The sequence below is a fragment of the Bactrocera dorsalis genome, chromosome 5 (assembly GCF_023373825.1).
Source record: "Bactrocera dorsalis isolate Fly_Bdor chromosome 5, ASM2337382v1, whole genome shotgun sequence".
Taxonomy (NCBI): Eukaryota; Metazoa; Arthropoda; class Insecta; order Diptera; family Tephritidae; genus Bactrocera; species Bactrocera dorsalis.
In genome coordinates this window covers 51,560,716-51,578,667 of record NC_064307.1, presented here as the reverse complement: position 1 = coordinate 51,578,667, position 17,952 = coordinate 51,560,716, and the positions used below count along the sequence as shown (strand labels likewise).

General features: G+C 35.1%; 1 protein-coding gene across 8 annotated transcripts in view; it reads left to right on the top strand.

Moving 5' to 3' along the window:
• LOC105225255 (hemicentin-1) overlaps positions 1-16,552 on the top strand; it is a 214,923-nt gene extending 198,371 nt beyond the window's left edge. For 3 of the 8 annotated variants that reach the window (XM_049458310.1, XM_049458311.1, XM_049458312.1), the window contains 5 exons: positions 245-339; positions 4,024-6,123; positions 8,244-10,146; positions 12,649-12,878; positions 14,552-14,690. In XM_049458310.1, coding sequence (XP_049314267.1) covers positions 245-339; positions 4,024-6,123; positions 8,244-9,917 — 3,869 coding nt within the window. In that variant the 3' untranslated portion in view covers positions 9,918-10,146; positions 12,649-12,878; positions 14,552-14,690. Of the gene's footprint in view, positions 1-244; positions 340-4,023; positions 6,124-8,243; positions 10,147-12,648; positions 12,879-14,551 lie in introns of those variants that run through there. The other 5 variants (XM_049458313.1, XM_049458315.1, XM_049458316.1 and 2 more) reach the window with 3 other exon arrangements.
• The last annotated feature ends 1,400 nt before the right edge of the window (positions 16,553-17,952 follow it).

Below are 17,952 nucleotides of genomic sequence, written 5' to 3'. Positions count from 1 at the left end.
CGTTAATACCCTGTAAATTCAGTTAAATTAAAACGTTCAATTTAATTTCTTGCTTTTAATTTACTTCCAATTTTTTAATCGTCTGCGTTCATCTTTTATTTTATGAAATTCTCAAATCTGCTGCGTCCAAAATTATACTACGAATTCGAATAAACAAATGCAACACTGTAATTGCATATAAATACGACGAACGCTTGCGAAAATCGTGTAAAAATTAAAAAAAAAATTGCAAAAATAAAAATAGTACAAGACAAGTCATCTTCACTGGGGGATCCATTGACGGAACCTGGCGAGTATGAGAATCTACCGTTTCATGGTCTGCAAACGGCTCCTAACAAGGTACTTGTATATTAAACATTGCAACATATATAATTAGCTGTAATTACGTAAACAATGCTCATCACATGACATTACATCACATCACATGATAGAACATTTTATGTATGTAGCACATCACCCAATATCAAATCGCTTCAATCACACATTTTAGGCACAGACCACACATACATACATACTTGCACATTGAAAATCAATAAAAATTCACAGTTCACACTCCATAAATTAACGCCAATCACGAACTTAACATACATACAAATATATGTGGCAAACCTGTCACGTTAGCCGATTTATCGGTCGTAGTAACCATTTGGATTTTCGGATATGAATTTAAAAATTCATTAGTTGTGTCGATGTAAATTATTGTTTATTTTTCATATGCCAAATTGTAGTACATTTGCCAAGAAAAACACACGAAATGCTCGTACAAATACGTGTTTGATTATAAAACTAAGTAAAAATCCATATTTGTTAATTTTGAATAAGCCGTAGTGAAATGTGTTTGTTGTAATGCATCTGTTTACATTTGGTATTTGTATATTTTTGTGAAATTTTTTTGCCACTTTAGCTATTAAATTCATATTTCCATCGTATTTCTCATAATTTCACACTTTCTAGTTTCAAACAAAATCAAGAATTTGGTTTAATTTCCGAAAAAATGCGATTTTTGCCATTTTGCGAATCATTTTTGAATGCTGTGATATTTTTTTGTGCTCCGATGTATTTAGTATTCAAGCTCTTATTCTATATATATGTACATATGTAATTCTCTCAGTAATTATAAAAATATAAACCACATTTTATAATTTTTTTCGTATGAACTTTCGAGCTTTAAATTCCTAGTAATAAGTGATTTACAAAATATAATTACCTTTAGTTCTTACACAATATATTATTCTTTTATTCCCTACTAGTATTTTTAAGTTTATGTATTTTATATTATTTTAAGTTGATTTTATGTGAGCACATTCACTTATATTCGTCATATTGAATTTATTTCCTTTACTAAATATATAACCAATTAACACATATTTTTAATAAATATTTAAATAGGTTTCATGCTCTACAAACCAACTTTAATATTTAATAATTGTGATGTATCAATAAATATTTTTGTAAATTTTATATTAGAAATAACTGACATTTGACTTGCTGACATTCAGAGATTACCTCTAAAATTTAAAAATGGTGCTATTTAATGTCTTATTCATTATGAATTAATATTAAAAACCAATGCTGCAAGTCATTGACTTGAAGTTTAGTACTACCCGAAAAAGCTACTTCCATTCACCGATCGCTTGAGAGTAGTTTTTCGTACAAACTATACCAGTTGTGTGGGAACAGATTTTTAACTTCTCGGCGTATTGTCATTAACATATGTATGTCATAACACAAAACCATATTTAATACCCTGTTTGCATACTCCCTTGATCTTAGCCTACTAAATTTTTTGTTGCTTTTAAACGTAATTTTTTACGATAGCAAGTCCAAAATAACGAGAAGGGAATTGACGATTCTGTCGCTTTGAGATTTTCATGTAACAAAACAGTTTATTCTTAATTCATATTTTATGTGTTTCATAGTTGTAGGATATTAAGTTATAAAGGGTGATCCACTTCAAGGCTCCCTACCTTTATAAGGAAAAAACACAGAAACTTCAAATTTAATGGGAAATATTTATTATAATTCGAAAGAACATTTTTTGGCATTTATTTTTTGAAGATTGTATCTTTCAAATGCTGGACGTAAACACGTCTTAGATGGTCCATCTGTTGAATTCAACTTTCCATTACTCGTTGGAACATTTCGACTGGTGACTGGCGAATGACATGCGTGGTTATTTATCATGGCGCAACAACTGTCGCCATTGACGGTTACATTCTCTCCGGCAACTTTTTTGAAGAAATATTGGCCGATGTTACCACCGGCCCACAAACCACACTTTGCAGCTCTTGAATCTCTTCAAGTGGATCTTTGTGCCAAAACAGCATTTTGGCTTATTTACATACCCCTTGAGCCAGAAATGATCCTCACCACTAAATAAAATTTATTCGAAAACGTCATATCTTCTTGGAACTTTTCAATAGCCTATAGACCCAAAGAAATATCGCTTGGGAAGATCGACCGGCTTCTGTTCTTGCACAAGCTGTATTTTGTAAGCTTTAAGAATCCGACGTGAAATCCACCAAGTCGTTTCATACGTCAATCCGAGATGCTGCGAACGGTGCCGAATCGACTCTCCACGGTCTTCGGATACACTCTCAGCTACGGCTGCTATATTTTCTTCACTGGGTGCTACGTGGTATATTCTTTCGAATATTATCCAATAATAAATGTTGGCTTTCAAGATTGCTGATGGTGTGGCGAATAGTAAATTGAGCGAAGCGCGCGAAACACATTTTTTACAGATCGTATTTATAAACGTCGTTCAAACGTTTCTTTCCATAATGAATTGCTAAACAATACTGAACAAAATTAACATGATAGCTTGGCACGGTTCACGCGTGATCTGTCAAAAAAGGTCTTAAAGAAAGTACTTCCAATTGAATGACCCGTTAGGTGCACAATATAATCGTAATGTGCATCATGATATACTAAGTATTATTGATTAATAGTGAAAACATCCACTCTTTAGGTTTTCTTTCAGTTAACGCTGTGAATTTCCTACTGCACAAAATATTAACTAAGTCGCTTAACTTGCTATCAAAACCTATTCATGCTTTAATTTTAATGACTCAGTATTCGTCCATATTTTATGGTTTATTATCTACTCATTTTATTTTAAAAATTAAACCATTGTAAACTATATTTTCTGAAGCCCTGATATCATATATTCCACTTTAACACCGTTAAAGAATTCAATAATCAATAAAAATCGATAAAGCCATAGCTCTTACCGTTAGTAAGAACAATTCCATATAAGAATCCATTCGAAACTTTTTTCAAAAAATTAATTTGAAGTTAGACGCGCTAACTACAATGTCCAGCCAATGCGAAGCGTTGAAGGATATTCTAGTAGCTCCCTTGCACCAACAGCATAGGTACTTAGGGATGTAAGAACCCCGCAATACTCTAAAATCACTTACCTTACCTACCACTTAATGATAGAAACACAATAGACTTTGCTCTTTAGAAGAAGAATCCCAACTTGAAAACATCCGCAGGAACTTTCAAGACGTTTCCAAAATCACTTCATGTTATAAAATAACAGAATTACACTTAAAATGTTTCACTTTCTTTAAACTGGCGATTTTCAATGCAATCATGAATGTGGAACACCACTAACTTTAATTAAGCACTTCCTTAATCTCTACTTGTGATCAAATTTTGTTAACGCCATAAGCATAAATACACCGTTTTTTATTTCAATCAAAAATGCATTTAAATCTCTAAGCAAACTATTATAAGTAGTAGTTTACCACAATACTAAATTTTAGTGCTGTAACTAATTCTCAATTTATATGCTAACATAGCAGGCTAATAACACTCGAAATTCAATGCATAACAAAAACTAATCCAAACATTCGTATGATTTCGTTTCACCCTCCCATATGTAACACGCCTCCGCTTCCATGAATGCAATGCATAACGAAAACAAACAACAACAACTAAAAACATGCAATCAACCGACTAAACCATCACTAACCACCAACACAACTTCCCGCGCCTTTCCGCACACACGCGCAGTTATCTACGACTCTTACAAATTTTAATAACAACACCAATGTGGTGCGCGTCGCTCCACGACCCAAGAGACTCAATGGAAATATTGGCCCGCAACAGCACCAGCTGCAGCAGCAGTACGAGCAGGACCAGTACGACCAGCAGTTTCAATATCATCAACACCAACAGCATCATCAACAACAACAACAGCATCAATACAATACCATGCAATATGTCGGTGCCGGTGGACGAGTGATAACAACGAATCCCCAGCACCAGCAATCGCACACAATGAATTCCCACAACAAAGGCATGCTGCCGCATCACCAACAACATCAACAACAGCAGCAGCAGCATATGCTGATATCAGCAGCGGATGGGGCCAGCGGCAGCGTCGGCGGCGGCACGGTTGGCGCAGGCAATACAGATCCTGGTGGCAGCGCTTATATGAACGGCAGTGTCGGCGGCGGCGGTGCACCCCATCAAATTACATACAATCTGAATAATTGCTTTCCGAAAAGCTACACAGAATATTATCACCAGCAGCAACAGCAGAAGAACAAAAATGGCGCCTCGAATAACACTTCCAGTGCGCAATTGTTGAATGCCATCGAACATGACTACCCCACCTACGCGGTGGTTGAACGTAATACCGCTGCTGCTAGCGCTACCGATATGGGCGGAATTGATGGTCATAGTCCGCGTGCTGGTCCAGCGCCCATCCCAGCAGCGGTCAGCACCAACCCATTCTTGGCCATCAGCAATTTTAAAAAATATGACACTAGCGGTAGCACGACGGATAATGCGTATCAGCCGCACATACTGGACATAACTGGTAGTAGTTCGATGCAGCGCAGTGGCAAGCGGAAACCCATACTGGATGGCAAAATGGAGGATAAGAAATTCTACTCGCTGAAATTCACCGGCGGTGGCGGTAAGCATAAACCACCGCATGTGGTGCACAAGTCACCGGCGAGTGGTTTGTTGAACGCGTCTGTGATTTTGCACGGTGGCAGCAGCAGCAATGGTGGCAAGTGTAAGCGACATCATTCTTTTGCTGGTGGTAGCATTGGCGATATTGACTCCGCCGGCCCGGGCGCCCAACACAACGCCCACCAGGTGAAATCTTCGGCTTTGATGCGCTTCTACGATCCGCCCGCTTATGAGAACTTGGCTGGCGACAGTACGGCCGCAGTGCAGGTGCACGAGTGCGCCGTAGAGGCGCATCCATCGCCCGCCGCTGGCGGTATGAGTGGCACAGCCACCATATTGCTACATCCGCAGCCTACGGCTAGCGGCAACGGCGGAAGCACTAGTCATGCAACGGCTGGACAAACGGGCCACAAGAAAAAACATCACCATCGCCAACACCAGCAGAAGGATGATTTCAATTTGATCGAACCGGAACGGCTGAGCATCTATCGCAGCGACTCGGGCATTTCGAATAGTTCATATGAGTGTGTTACGCCGGTGCCACCACCGCCGGGCAACACGCGCACCGCAGCTGCACTGAATGGCACGCCGCCACCAAAAACACCGAAAGGCAACAAATTAGCGAAACACGCGTCCTCTGCTAGTAGCGGTCCCAGCGCCATCAGTCTCGTCAATGGAGTTAATTATAAGAAGTCTCTACGTCAACTTGGCGGCAGTAGGTGCAACATTGCGAATGCTACAGCCAGTGGTACCTCGCTGCCCGTTTATATGAATGTGGATGGTCAGCCTGGAAGCGCGTTCGAACGCTCATGTTCGCCCAGTTCCAACCTAGTCAATTCCTCGTATGAGTCGGCTTCGTCTTCACAAAATGACGGCCATGGCGGACAGGGCTCAACAGATCCGACATCCTTGTCCTCATGCAATTCATTGTACAGTAGCGGTACTGGTACTCTAATAGGTGTGGCTCCACTCATGAAGACGGGTGTGGGCCTAACGGCGCCCCGTTGTGGTCTGCATCAAAAAACCGCCGAAATTACAACGCCGGAGGAGTACGAGCAATATCAGCTGGGCCACCACCGTCACTCTGCCTCCTCGCTCAGTGTGGCAAGCACGGTGAGTGCCAGTGGAACGCGTCGTTGTAAAAAACAACAAGGCATGTTAGCGCCAGCGGGATCCGTTACAGGAATTGAGGTTTGTAGTTTTATTGTACTAATGCTATAGATTTTGCTTGAAAGACGCTATATAACTGTAGTTTGTGAACCTGTATTTAAAAGTTATTATTTTTTATTGTTTTGATGAACTTATGTATTTCATAAGAGTTAAATATTTTACTGCTCGTGGATATAACATTTTTTCGCTAGGATGACGACCATATGTAAAAGAAAGCATTTTTAATTGACCCATGTCTTATTGGCCGTGTATAGTTTTTCATCTGGTGTAGATATACTCTTAGCTTAGTTTTTTTAGTATATACATATTTAGTTATTCTTAACGAAATTTCCTAATTGATCACTTTTTTTCTTAAAGTTATTAAAATGATTTAAGCAACCCGAACTGACCAAAAACGAAGCAATGAAAGTATGGCTTAGTCATTGCCTCAAGTTTAACTGGAGATTTTTAAGAATTGTAGCCTACGGAACTATTTTGGAGAAGAGTTGTCAACTTTTAAATAATTGGATTGAGTAAAATTTATAATCAATCAATAAAGAAACAGCATCGAAAATATCATTCCGTTTTAAAGATTGTCAGATTCCGTTTTAGTATGAATATTTTTACTCTAAAGGCAATTCCGGTAACGAGGGTTCACATGCCTAATAGGTTTGATCCATGGGTTCAATCAACTGCCCAAATTAATACGTCATCGGTAGCCTTAACTAGTCCGTTCCCCGGTGATCGAAAAAATATCTTTTAAATATGAAAATATTCATTTCTTTGGTGTTGTTTAAAACAGGACTTGTTTCATTTTAGGAAATTCACTGTCTTTAAGGGTTTTACATATAGATTTCATAAGAAGTCGTTTTGAACATATTCTTCGATTTTATATAGTATTTTATTTTTATATATATATACAAACGACGACACTATATTTGGCAAATATGGTCTATACTGAAAGCCCCATTGTAAAATCTTTGAAAATCTTTAGTTTAAGACAGTTTTTAAGAGAGTTTCCTGTCATTCACGCTTTTAGTGGGTTCACCACCTATTTGAAAAACTAGATACAAACAAATTTAAAATCTATTCTAACTGGGGACCTTCCTGTTTGTTGGATATTATCAGTGTAATTAGTTAATTCCCAAGTAGGCTGACATCATCTAATGGCTTCTTTTATAGTATTAGCTTTGCGTTTACACTGAACTGAAGTGATTTGCGTTTAAAATTTAAAATTTTCTATAGATTCGCCATAGGAATTCTAAAATTTTGGAATATTATTAGGTCAAAGGCTTTCATAGCATGCTCCTAGGCTATTACAATTTTGCTCCTAAAATCAAATATTCTTTCCTGAATCATGTTGGATGTGAAATTGAATTCTAACAAAACCGTTATTTTTATTTCATGCATTTTTACACTGCCGATAGAGGTTCATATAGAAATTGTTCTAAGCGACTTTAGTTATTGTAGCATTAGTCGTTTAGAGGGCGGGGGCACACATATATTTTTTCAAAGTTGTTAGCCCACAGGTCGCCCTGCTACTGCAATCCTCTGTACAGTTTTATTTGTTAATTTAGAGCTTAGTTATGGCGTTTTTAGGTTATCGATTAAATACGTTTTGTAGGCGTGACATCTACGAATTCGTTTTCACTGTTTTGCAAGGGAACACGTGTTCTAGGTTCCTTTAAAAATTTAGTTCTTACTGAAGTTATCGCTATCGCAAGCGAACAGACGGACTTCCAGATTTCAACTTGTCTCGTCGTCCTGATCACTATATCTAACCCGATTTTTTAGGTGATACAAACAACCGTTAGGTAAACAAAACTATTATGCTCTGAAGCAATTATTTTAAACATTTTTATTACAATTTTATAAATACACGATTCCGTGAAGCTTATGTGTATACATTTTGTTTTTACTTAATTTGATTTTTGCTTTTCCATTTCATATTTCGTTGTTTATTTGCGCTAATCATCCACATCATCTTTAATACTGGTTCTTGCAACACCCACCGACTCATATGTTATTTGCGACCTTATGTTCCCAAACAACCGCCTTCATTATTCATATGGGCGCGTGTGTAAATGTGTTGCATGCTACAATTAACCTGACAATTATGTCTTTGCTTGAAACCTCAATAATCCTAAAACACTAACTAACAGCATTATGCTATTGGCGTCACTAATCCATTTCTAGCAAGCGAACGCGGTGCAACAGCGACCGGCTGCGTTGCCATCACCGCCGCCTCCGCCGACGGGTACAGTGCCCACGGCAGAGATAAGAAACTACGACGAAAGACTATCAGCGACCCCTACGCACATATCCGCTATATCACCTACAGCAGGCGCGCCGCCAACAACAGCTGCAACAACGGCGCTACCGATTGCCAAGCACACGCCCACAATTATCGTGCCAAATGTGCTAGCAATGCGCCCGAGGCAACAACAACAGCAGCAGCACATCATCAGCAACAGCAAGTTAAATTACAACAACAACATGACAACAACAATAGCCGCAAACATCAACAGCATCAACAATCGTTGCTAATCCCGCGAAAATTACACAACAACAACAAAGAGCACGGTGACAACGACGATGAGGATGTTGACGAGCACAACAACAAGGATGTTGCAATGTTCCAACAGCAACGACGCAGATTAGTACCTTTGGGTGGTAATGCTGATGAGAGGAATATTGTTGTTGTTACTAAGGAGACTGCCACCACAGAAGACCGCACGTGTGACGCGAATGTTGCTGGCGAGGCCGATGTCAGCGCGAAAGCAATGCTGCCACATGTCGAAGATGTTCAAAGTGCAAAAACAACAACAGCCGCATATGCCGCACACGGCGATTATCTAGGACGTCGACCAGTTAAGTTGCCGCTACGCAAATATCATACTTTCCACTTCCAGCCTTCGCAAACGGTCGCCGGCACACTGCGTCACTGCCAATTGCAGCAATTACGTATTCAAATGCAACACAGACAACAACTACAACACTATGCGCTACCCGCGACTCAAGCCGACAATGCTGAGCTTATGGCTTTCCGCCAATCACCAACCGCCATAACTGCCGAAACTGCAGTTGCAGCACGTCCAACCAGACGATATGCAACCGAAGGTGGACCGCTAGTCTTTCGCCCACTCTCCTGGCACGAGCAGCGCACCTTCAAGCCAATATCATCACCAGTTGACGCTGTCGAAGCGGCAGCCGACCTCCCCACGACAACAGAAACAGCGTTAAGTGAGAAAAGCCGCGCAGAGGAGGAAGAAGAAAAGTCTGAATTGAGCGAGGAACTCTCAGACGAAATCAAACAAATCACTAGAAGTGCACAATTACCGCATGTAAGCCTTAATCCTGCCGCTTCGCTGGAGGCGCTCGAAGCGCTCACCAAACACCATCCCGAGTTAATTTATGCCACCAAACCGGGTACACGCCAAAATCTGCACAAACAACTTGCGCTGCCGGAACAGTGGACACACCAAATGGACGTTGAAAATCACCCAACCGCCAGCCAAACTCTATCACAGGACTTCACCGCACCGCGAAGTGATAGTGACGCTAGAGTGGAGGAAATCGCGGTAAGTACTACGCTCGAAGCTCAGTGCGACGATGAGGAAGATCTCGGCTATTCCTTCTGCGAGGACGACGATGAAGATGATGGCGTTGAGGAGCTGGTGGTCAAGCCTGTTAAGAGCGGAGAAAATGAACCCGCTGAGGAGCAACGCACAATCACACATACGTCGGAGTCGCCTCGCGTGGTGCTCTCTGCGGGGCGCAATGGTGGCCACGTGAAATACATGCTGCGGCAAAGTTACCGCGAAGTGCACATTTAAACGCCACAAACAGCGAAAGCCTCTTGATATGCTACAATTTGGCGTAGAATTTTATTAGGATTATAAGCCATCAACCATCCAACATTATACATACAAACAACAAAAATAACACAGCTTGGCCAGTAATAACTGTAAATAAATACCAAAAATTACAATTTAGTGTGAAGTGCACGTTGTCCAGCTCGGACAATAAGCGCCCATACATACGTACATGTATAAGTTAAATCGAGTAAGTACGTGCATTTAGTTGTAGTTATAGACTCATAGTTATGTATAAATTACTTAGTTGTAAGTGCATATATATATACATACTTACATACATAGACATAGATGTAGGTAAATGACTGTCAACGTGTTAAGTTTGTTGGTACTTTTCAATCCAAATAAGGATAAAATTAAAAACCAAATTAAATACAATTAAGGTCAGTTTGTTTAGATATTGAATTTATGAATGTATAGCAGTTTAGTCTTAATATAAAATCAAATCAACATAGTATGCATACATATGTACATAAATTTATTGTATAAAATATTAATGTACCAAACTCCAGCCCTGATTTAACTAGGATTTCTTTGTGCTTATGTAACAAGAGTAAATCCAGCTGATAGTTTTAGTGTAAGCAGCAGACTTATGACTTATTAAATTGTGTGTGAAACGTCAAAAGTGCACATCAAAATATATTCATGTGGTGTACTTTTGAATACGCAAACTACAGTTTCATATAATTTTATTGAAGGAAGTGACAATTTAGTCAATATTATACCGTTATTTGCTTAATAAAATTAATATTAAAATAACTATTTATTTAATTAAATAAAAGATAATTTAACTTCAATTAGTTAGTACTCGTATATTGTTTGTATTTAATTATTTATTAATTTATTGTATATTTAGTCATCAGTTTTCAAAATGCTTTTGAACTTAATATATTTTATTGTATGGTAAATTGTTATTTAATTTTCCACGAAAAATTTAATGAAACGTTACAGTTAAAAATAATAATTTATTTGCAATCATCCCAAAAATTTTAAATACGTTTAAATGACATTATTTACATATTTCTTTTTAAAGAATAAATTATTTTTAAACTAAACGGTTTATAAATCAGCTTATTAATATTATTCTATTTATTTAAGTTATTTTGGTAAATTAGTAAATCAGCTCTTTATAAAATTTGAAAAAAAGTTATACAATTTAAAATATACATAGTGAATTTCCAAGTAAATTTTTAAAGTTATATTTTTTAATATTTGAATTAAATGATTAAAATTATTTTGCGATTGCCTCATTTTACAAATAAAATATCATGGCTCATGGCAATTTTTTATTATCCTAATATACATTATTTAATGAAAAACCATATTCGTATTTATCATTCTACAACTTATTAGGAATAATATTTTTACCCAGTTAAGCTCCGCCACACGAAGCAATTTATATTCTTGTTATGTTTTGAAGCAAAAAATTAAATATCAATATGGAACACCTCAACCCCTTGCAAACTAATTGAAGATCCTTCTTAAAGCTAATTATTACGACACTAATCAATAGAGCTTTTGTGAAAGTCTCTTCAACTGCAATGAGTCAAGACTTTTATTTAGTTTGCTGCACAGTGATGCATAATTTCACCCTAGAAAATCTAAAAGCAGTCAGATGAAGTGAAATATTTACTTCACTGTTCTTTAAACATAATTTTATAACGTCGGTATTCGTGAGGCCGAACAACTTTCTTTAGTATTGATATGAAACTTCGCATAAGCTAATTTTGCCACTTTCATGGTATTAAAACGAGCAATACCAATAATTCTATGATCTCTTCTAGATGAAAACGGAATGTTACTTAACTACTTTAAACAGCTGATGATGAAATAAAAAAACTTTTGAAGAGTTCGCCCCTTTTTCGGCATGCAAATAATTAAATCTATTAGGAAATTCCAATGCTTTAGTCGGCAGAAATATTTCATTATTCCAAAAGCTCACTTTGCAGCTAAAGCTCTCCAAAAGGTTTCCCCGTAATGTTTAGAGGATTGGCTTATATTTTACAAATTGTTTTAAACATTTTCTCGAGATGGTAATAGGCAAGCAATGGAAATAAATGGATTTATGTAAACCCATTAGAAATCATTCACTAAATTTAATACTTTATAAATTTATAATATTAAGACAGTCTGAAAAGGTCATAGAATGGTAAGATATAAAAGTTTTTAATAAATGATATCATCCATAGGCCTTTAAAGTTAGGAAAACTTGACATATTTAACTAGTAAGCTAACCTTAGTTTTTTATTTAACGGTTATTTACCATTACAGTGCAATTATAGTAATAATAAGTTAGTTCATTAGCTTTCAGCTTTCCATCAAAGAACACGTTCAGAAATAAATCAACGAAGATTCACGGCGAGAAAGTTAGTCATTTTTAAGGAAAAAATTATCGAAATTTTCAATATTGTAATCGTTCTCATTTACCACTACAAAATAATTTTTTATGAAAATATTTCAGCATTCAGATTTCGGTTGCTCACTTGAGTCGCCTCAAACAGAAAAGTTTGCCCAATCAACCGAAGTCTAAAATTACCAACACTATTACAAACAATTTCATACATACACTTCTTCACATCACATTAATACTTCGAAACTTTAATTTTTGTTAAAAGAAAAAAAAAACAAAACAGATCAAAACTAAATACTAAGAAAATACTGAATATTAATTTATCTTCGTATCTCATTATAGCAAGTGTCCGATTTTGAAGATCCCTATAAAGGCAGTAACACGTACATTTTCTAACACAAAGACGAAAAGTATTTTTGCAAGATACAATACAAAAACGCAAAAAAATAAATAAACATTGCACTTGAACAACAAAACTTTCATACAAATGTACATAATTGTCTTCTAACTACAAACATACCTGTATAACTGTAAACTAAGGTGCATTGAAATGTTGAGATATTTTCGGAGAGGTAAATCGAAATCAAATATTTCTTAGCTTGCAAATAACGTAAATACTTAAAAATCAGTAGAATTTGAGATGTTTTGTTTAGCATTAAAAAGTTGTGGCAAGTCCAATTTCATTTAAAAACTCGTTTGTTTTTCTGTCGTCAGCTTGCTGTTTTGCATTTTTGTATACTTGTATGTACAGTTATACGTACTCTATACAATTTATTGTTTTACATGCTTTTTGAGATTTATGAAATTATTTGTTGTAATTCAGTTAAATTTCCAAATTTATATCTTTATTTTTCAAAGAAAATCAAATTCTTGATTTTTTTTCTTGTGCATTTCGTTTCGGTTTCATATTTCACCTATCACATTCATATTCTCTCGTTGAGTACTTTCACCACACATTTCATTGCTCATATACACATTTGTTGCGTTTTAACTAATCCGATGATATACATAAAATATCTATTTACAATTATTTTCGATTTAAAAAATAGGTTATCAAAATTTCATTCTAAGTTCTTAAGAGCGCACTGCACGACAGAAAAATAAATTCCTTCCGATAGCTTCCAAAGTCTTAGAATTAATAAAAAATTTGGCAATACTAACACACACTCAGCGCTTCGATTGCTTTAATGTAATTTGCAGTTTCACTTGAGTTATGGGCTTTAGTGAAAGCTTTCCATTAAGGCTTTATATATAGTTGTCATAAGAAGCTTAATTCGCAAAATATCTTGTTGATGATTTGCATTTTTTTTAAACTTCTAATAATTTCCTATTTCTAAAGAACAATGAAAATATGCATAGAACCGCATGAATTATGCGGCAATTTATATTTAAAAATATGTATAGTTCCACCTGTCCTTATTTCCCGCATGGCACAAGGAAAGGGTTTCAAAAACTCAATTAGAAATTTGAAGCTGCAAAGTTCTTCTAAGTTCATATCATCGATCTTTGACGTTACTATGGAACTATTCACCGTTTGTAGAAATCATGTTTTCAGTCGAATTTGAAAGTGAATAGTTCATGATATCACTGCTCAAAATATACGCAACTAACTCTTACTCTCTGAAGATAGATTTTTCTTAATGATCACTTGTCTCTTGTCCGATTCACAAAAGATGCGTTTTTTGTAATACGCATTGCCGAGGTGATTAAAATATAGTTTTTTGGACAAATAACAATTGACATATGTCCGTGGACCACCGTTTCCATATGTACCATTTATACATATATTATTTCCGGATTATTTTATTCCCATTATAATGCGTTCATTGGACCAGTTCTGGAATTTCTTTATATATCTAGGTACTTCGAATTACTTGCTTTTTAAGAAAATAGCAACAATGGATCAGTGAAAAAATAATGTAACTTTTGAGGAGGATTTGGCTTCAATATATTCATACTATACTATAATTTGGAGTGTTTAACTTTCGGTACTCTATTAGGCATATACTTTTACTCTTCAAAATTTCTGATCACCTACAATACCATTTATTTGTATTTATTTGAATCTCACTGCCGATAATAACTGTTAAAACTAACAAGCTTGCGGAAACTGTGAATGCCAATTTAATCTGCTGCTTGCTAATCAAATACTGCTGCAAGATCACAGAAAATAAAATGGCATGTTGAAGAATAAATTCTGCAATGATAATACAAATTATTTTCCTCACTAAATCCTACACTTTAGCCTCTGAGTGCTGCGGAGTTCGATGATGAGCTAATCTATGCTGATTTAGAGAGTCAACATTATGGACCAATCAACTACAAGGCCGCTTCGATTTATGCGCTAGTGAAAAAGGATAAGAAAAACGGTGCTTTGAATGAGGTGAAAAACTGAAGGAGTTGAGAAAAGTAATAGCAAAACTGAATTAATTTGTTGTTGTAATGGGTGAATGTATACAAAGCGGGCGCTCGGTACATATATTCACCACTGTACGTGCTCCGTTGAATCCCTTCTTTTTTTTTTGTTTTCTGCTCTAACAGTGCATTTTAAATTCTCTTTTCGTAGCAATGAGTTGCTAAATTAAAAATAATTTTTGACAGGTAAAAAGTAATAATTTCTTTGTTAGCTTTAATTTTGTAAAGTATGTATAATATGTCGGAAATTGTCAAATATGAGCTTCTTTGCTAGAATTAACCGTAATAATAGTTGGAAATTTTTAAATAAATATCTGGACAAAAAATTATATGAAACTAGTGTATTTATTAATGAATAAACAATGAGTAAACGAATTTCATACTTTTTAAAGCAACTAAAACTAATGTAAGACTAAAATGATTAAAATCATATATATACCAAAAAAATTTATAATGTTGTTGTTTTTATTGTAAATCAAACTAGTTTAAGTAACGTAAAAGAATTAAAGTAAAATGTAAAACAAAACTTAAATGAACATATGTAAATGTTAATTTCGCCAGCCACTATACATATGTACATGTTTGGGCGCAACGTCATAAGTCCATTCCGCCACGGAGAAATTTTTGTAAAAATACCTTTCACATACTTAACCTAAAATTAGATACATACATATATGCCAAATTCAACGACTCAATATATGAATACCACTACATACAGAAACCGTAATTCACATCACTTCTACAGTGTCCTTTATTCTCCCGCGACTCTAACCAACTAATTCAAACAGGAATTGTATATAGACACAATTTCACATATACATACACTATATAGCATAAGATCACAAACAAAATAAAAAAGAATAAGGAAAATTTGTACGCAAACTCACTACTCCATAGGCATTAAGGATCACCACCACGAAATTGGATTGTGGAATTGAGAGCGGTCTTAAACGCTGCGCTCAATTTTGAAATGTGCATGATTTGAAACGAATAAATTTAGGCAACTAAGTCGCAAGGTCTTAAAATCTAAATCTGTATGTAAATTTGTGCTCGCATTAATAATGAATATACGATTAGCATGAAGCGAAAGGAATTTTTCTACTCAAGAGCAAATTACGAACAAATATTAATATACATACATACATATTTACATATATGAAATGTAGCTACTAAATATTATAGGAAAATTAAAGAACAACAACTACCACAGCACTCATAGTTTTGTACATACACAAACAACAAAAACAAAAATATAAATCTAATTTAATAAGAATCACCATTGCAATTGTATGCATCTATGGCATAACGGTAAATAGGCTAAGAATAAAGTATCAGTGGAGTGGCGTTTTGAATTAAAAGTACAGACACTAAAAAACATTAATGATGTGTGTAATTAATAAAATCCAGGTGAATTTAAAGGTTAAAAACGTAAAATTATTTTTGTGAAAAGCAGATAAATACTAATTTGTACAATATTATAATTTATATAAAACTTAAATAAAAATAATAATTCTTTTCTTATTAATTTGAAACATAAAATATTTATATCAAATTTACAAATAAGTATTTATTTGAAAAATATTTTATATAAAAAAATTATACCAAAAAAATTTAGCTAAAAAAAAAATTTACTCATTTGAATTATATTATATGACTATGAGCTATAAATATCAAAGGATTATTTTATTATCTTTATTTTCGAATTAACAACAAACCAAAAAGTTCTCTTGAAATCGCAAAGTAAGCTATGAATTTATGCATTTATGAAATGTTAATGCCACAGCAATGGAAATAAATAAAATTTATTAAACAGTAATATTTGATAAATTAATCAATAAAATATAGACTTCATTAAAATAAAGCATGAATTGCAATTTGTAGCCATTGCAATGGTAAATCATTATGCGGATTATGGTTTTCGGTTATGTAAGAGGATTAAACACGATTATTAGGCTGACGATATTGATAACAAATTTAGACTTCAGTATATAAAAGTGAATACAAATAAATGATGAAAATAAAAGGAAAATCAAAAATTTGAAAACAAAAATTTTTCATTTCATTACATATACATATGTATGTACATAAGTATGTATACATATATATATATGGAGACATTTAAAGGAAAAATTGAGGTAAGTTTTGAAAACAAAATCCGCTTAATCTCTCTTTAATGTAAGATTAATAAAATTCGAACGAGGGTAAAAATATTAAAAATGGAAATTCGAATCCTAAGAAACAAGTACAATCCTTTTTAGAAGAGGCTTTTGGATGAAAATAAATTCATACTGCTAACTACTACAATCCGTCTATGATAAAGTATCGCAATAAAACCAGAGCGTACTTGAGATTTATAATTTATTTTTAATGCATTGCAGGAACTCACTGCACAGTGGTTGCTTACTCATAAAGCAGTTTTTTCTGGAAATCTTTCGGGTCTTTCTAAAAATATCTTAGAGGTCGTAAACACTTCTTCATTTTTTAAGAGCAGGTGCAAGCACCGTGAATATTTCTCAAACAAAGCGAAGTTGAAAGTGGTAAGGCAATTCAATACGTTTACGAGCTTAAGTTCTTTTTTAAAGTTTTTGAAGTCAAAAGTATTTATTTTACTATACATATGTTGTAACAAGCGAGCGTTAAAAGCGATAACATTGAAATGTTTTTTCTCAAGCTCATAAAAATTTGTGGAAATAAAAAAATATATAATTTTCTTCTTTATTGGCGTAGACTACGCTTACGTGGTTATAACCGAGTTTACATCTTTATCGCTGCTTAACGCTAATTGAAGATTCCAAGTGGAGCCAAGTCTTTCTCCACATGGTATCTCTAACGGAGTGGAGGTCTTCCACTTCCTCCGGTGTGTATCCATCCATTCGGAAGACATGACCTAGACAGCATAGCCAGTCTCTTAATTCGCTGAACTATGGCAATATCGTCGTATTTCTCGCACACCCCAACGTTCCATCGACTGCGCTACAAATCTTCTGCAGAGCTCTTCTCTCGAAAACTTGTAACATCAACTCATCAGATGTTGTCATCGGCCATGCCTCTACACCATATAATAGAACGAGGATGATGAAAGACTTGTTAGTCTTTGTTCCTCGAGAGAGGACCTTACTTCTCAATAGTTTACTCAGTCCGTAGTAGCACCTGTTGGGAAAAGTTATTTTGCGTTGGCTTTCGAGGTTGATGTTAATACGGGTTCCAAGGTAAACGAAATTATCAACGACA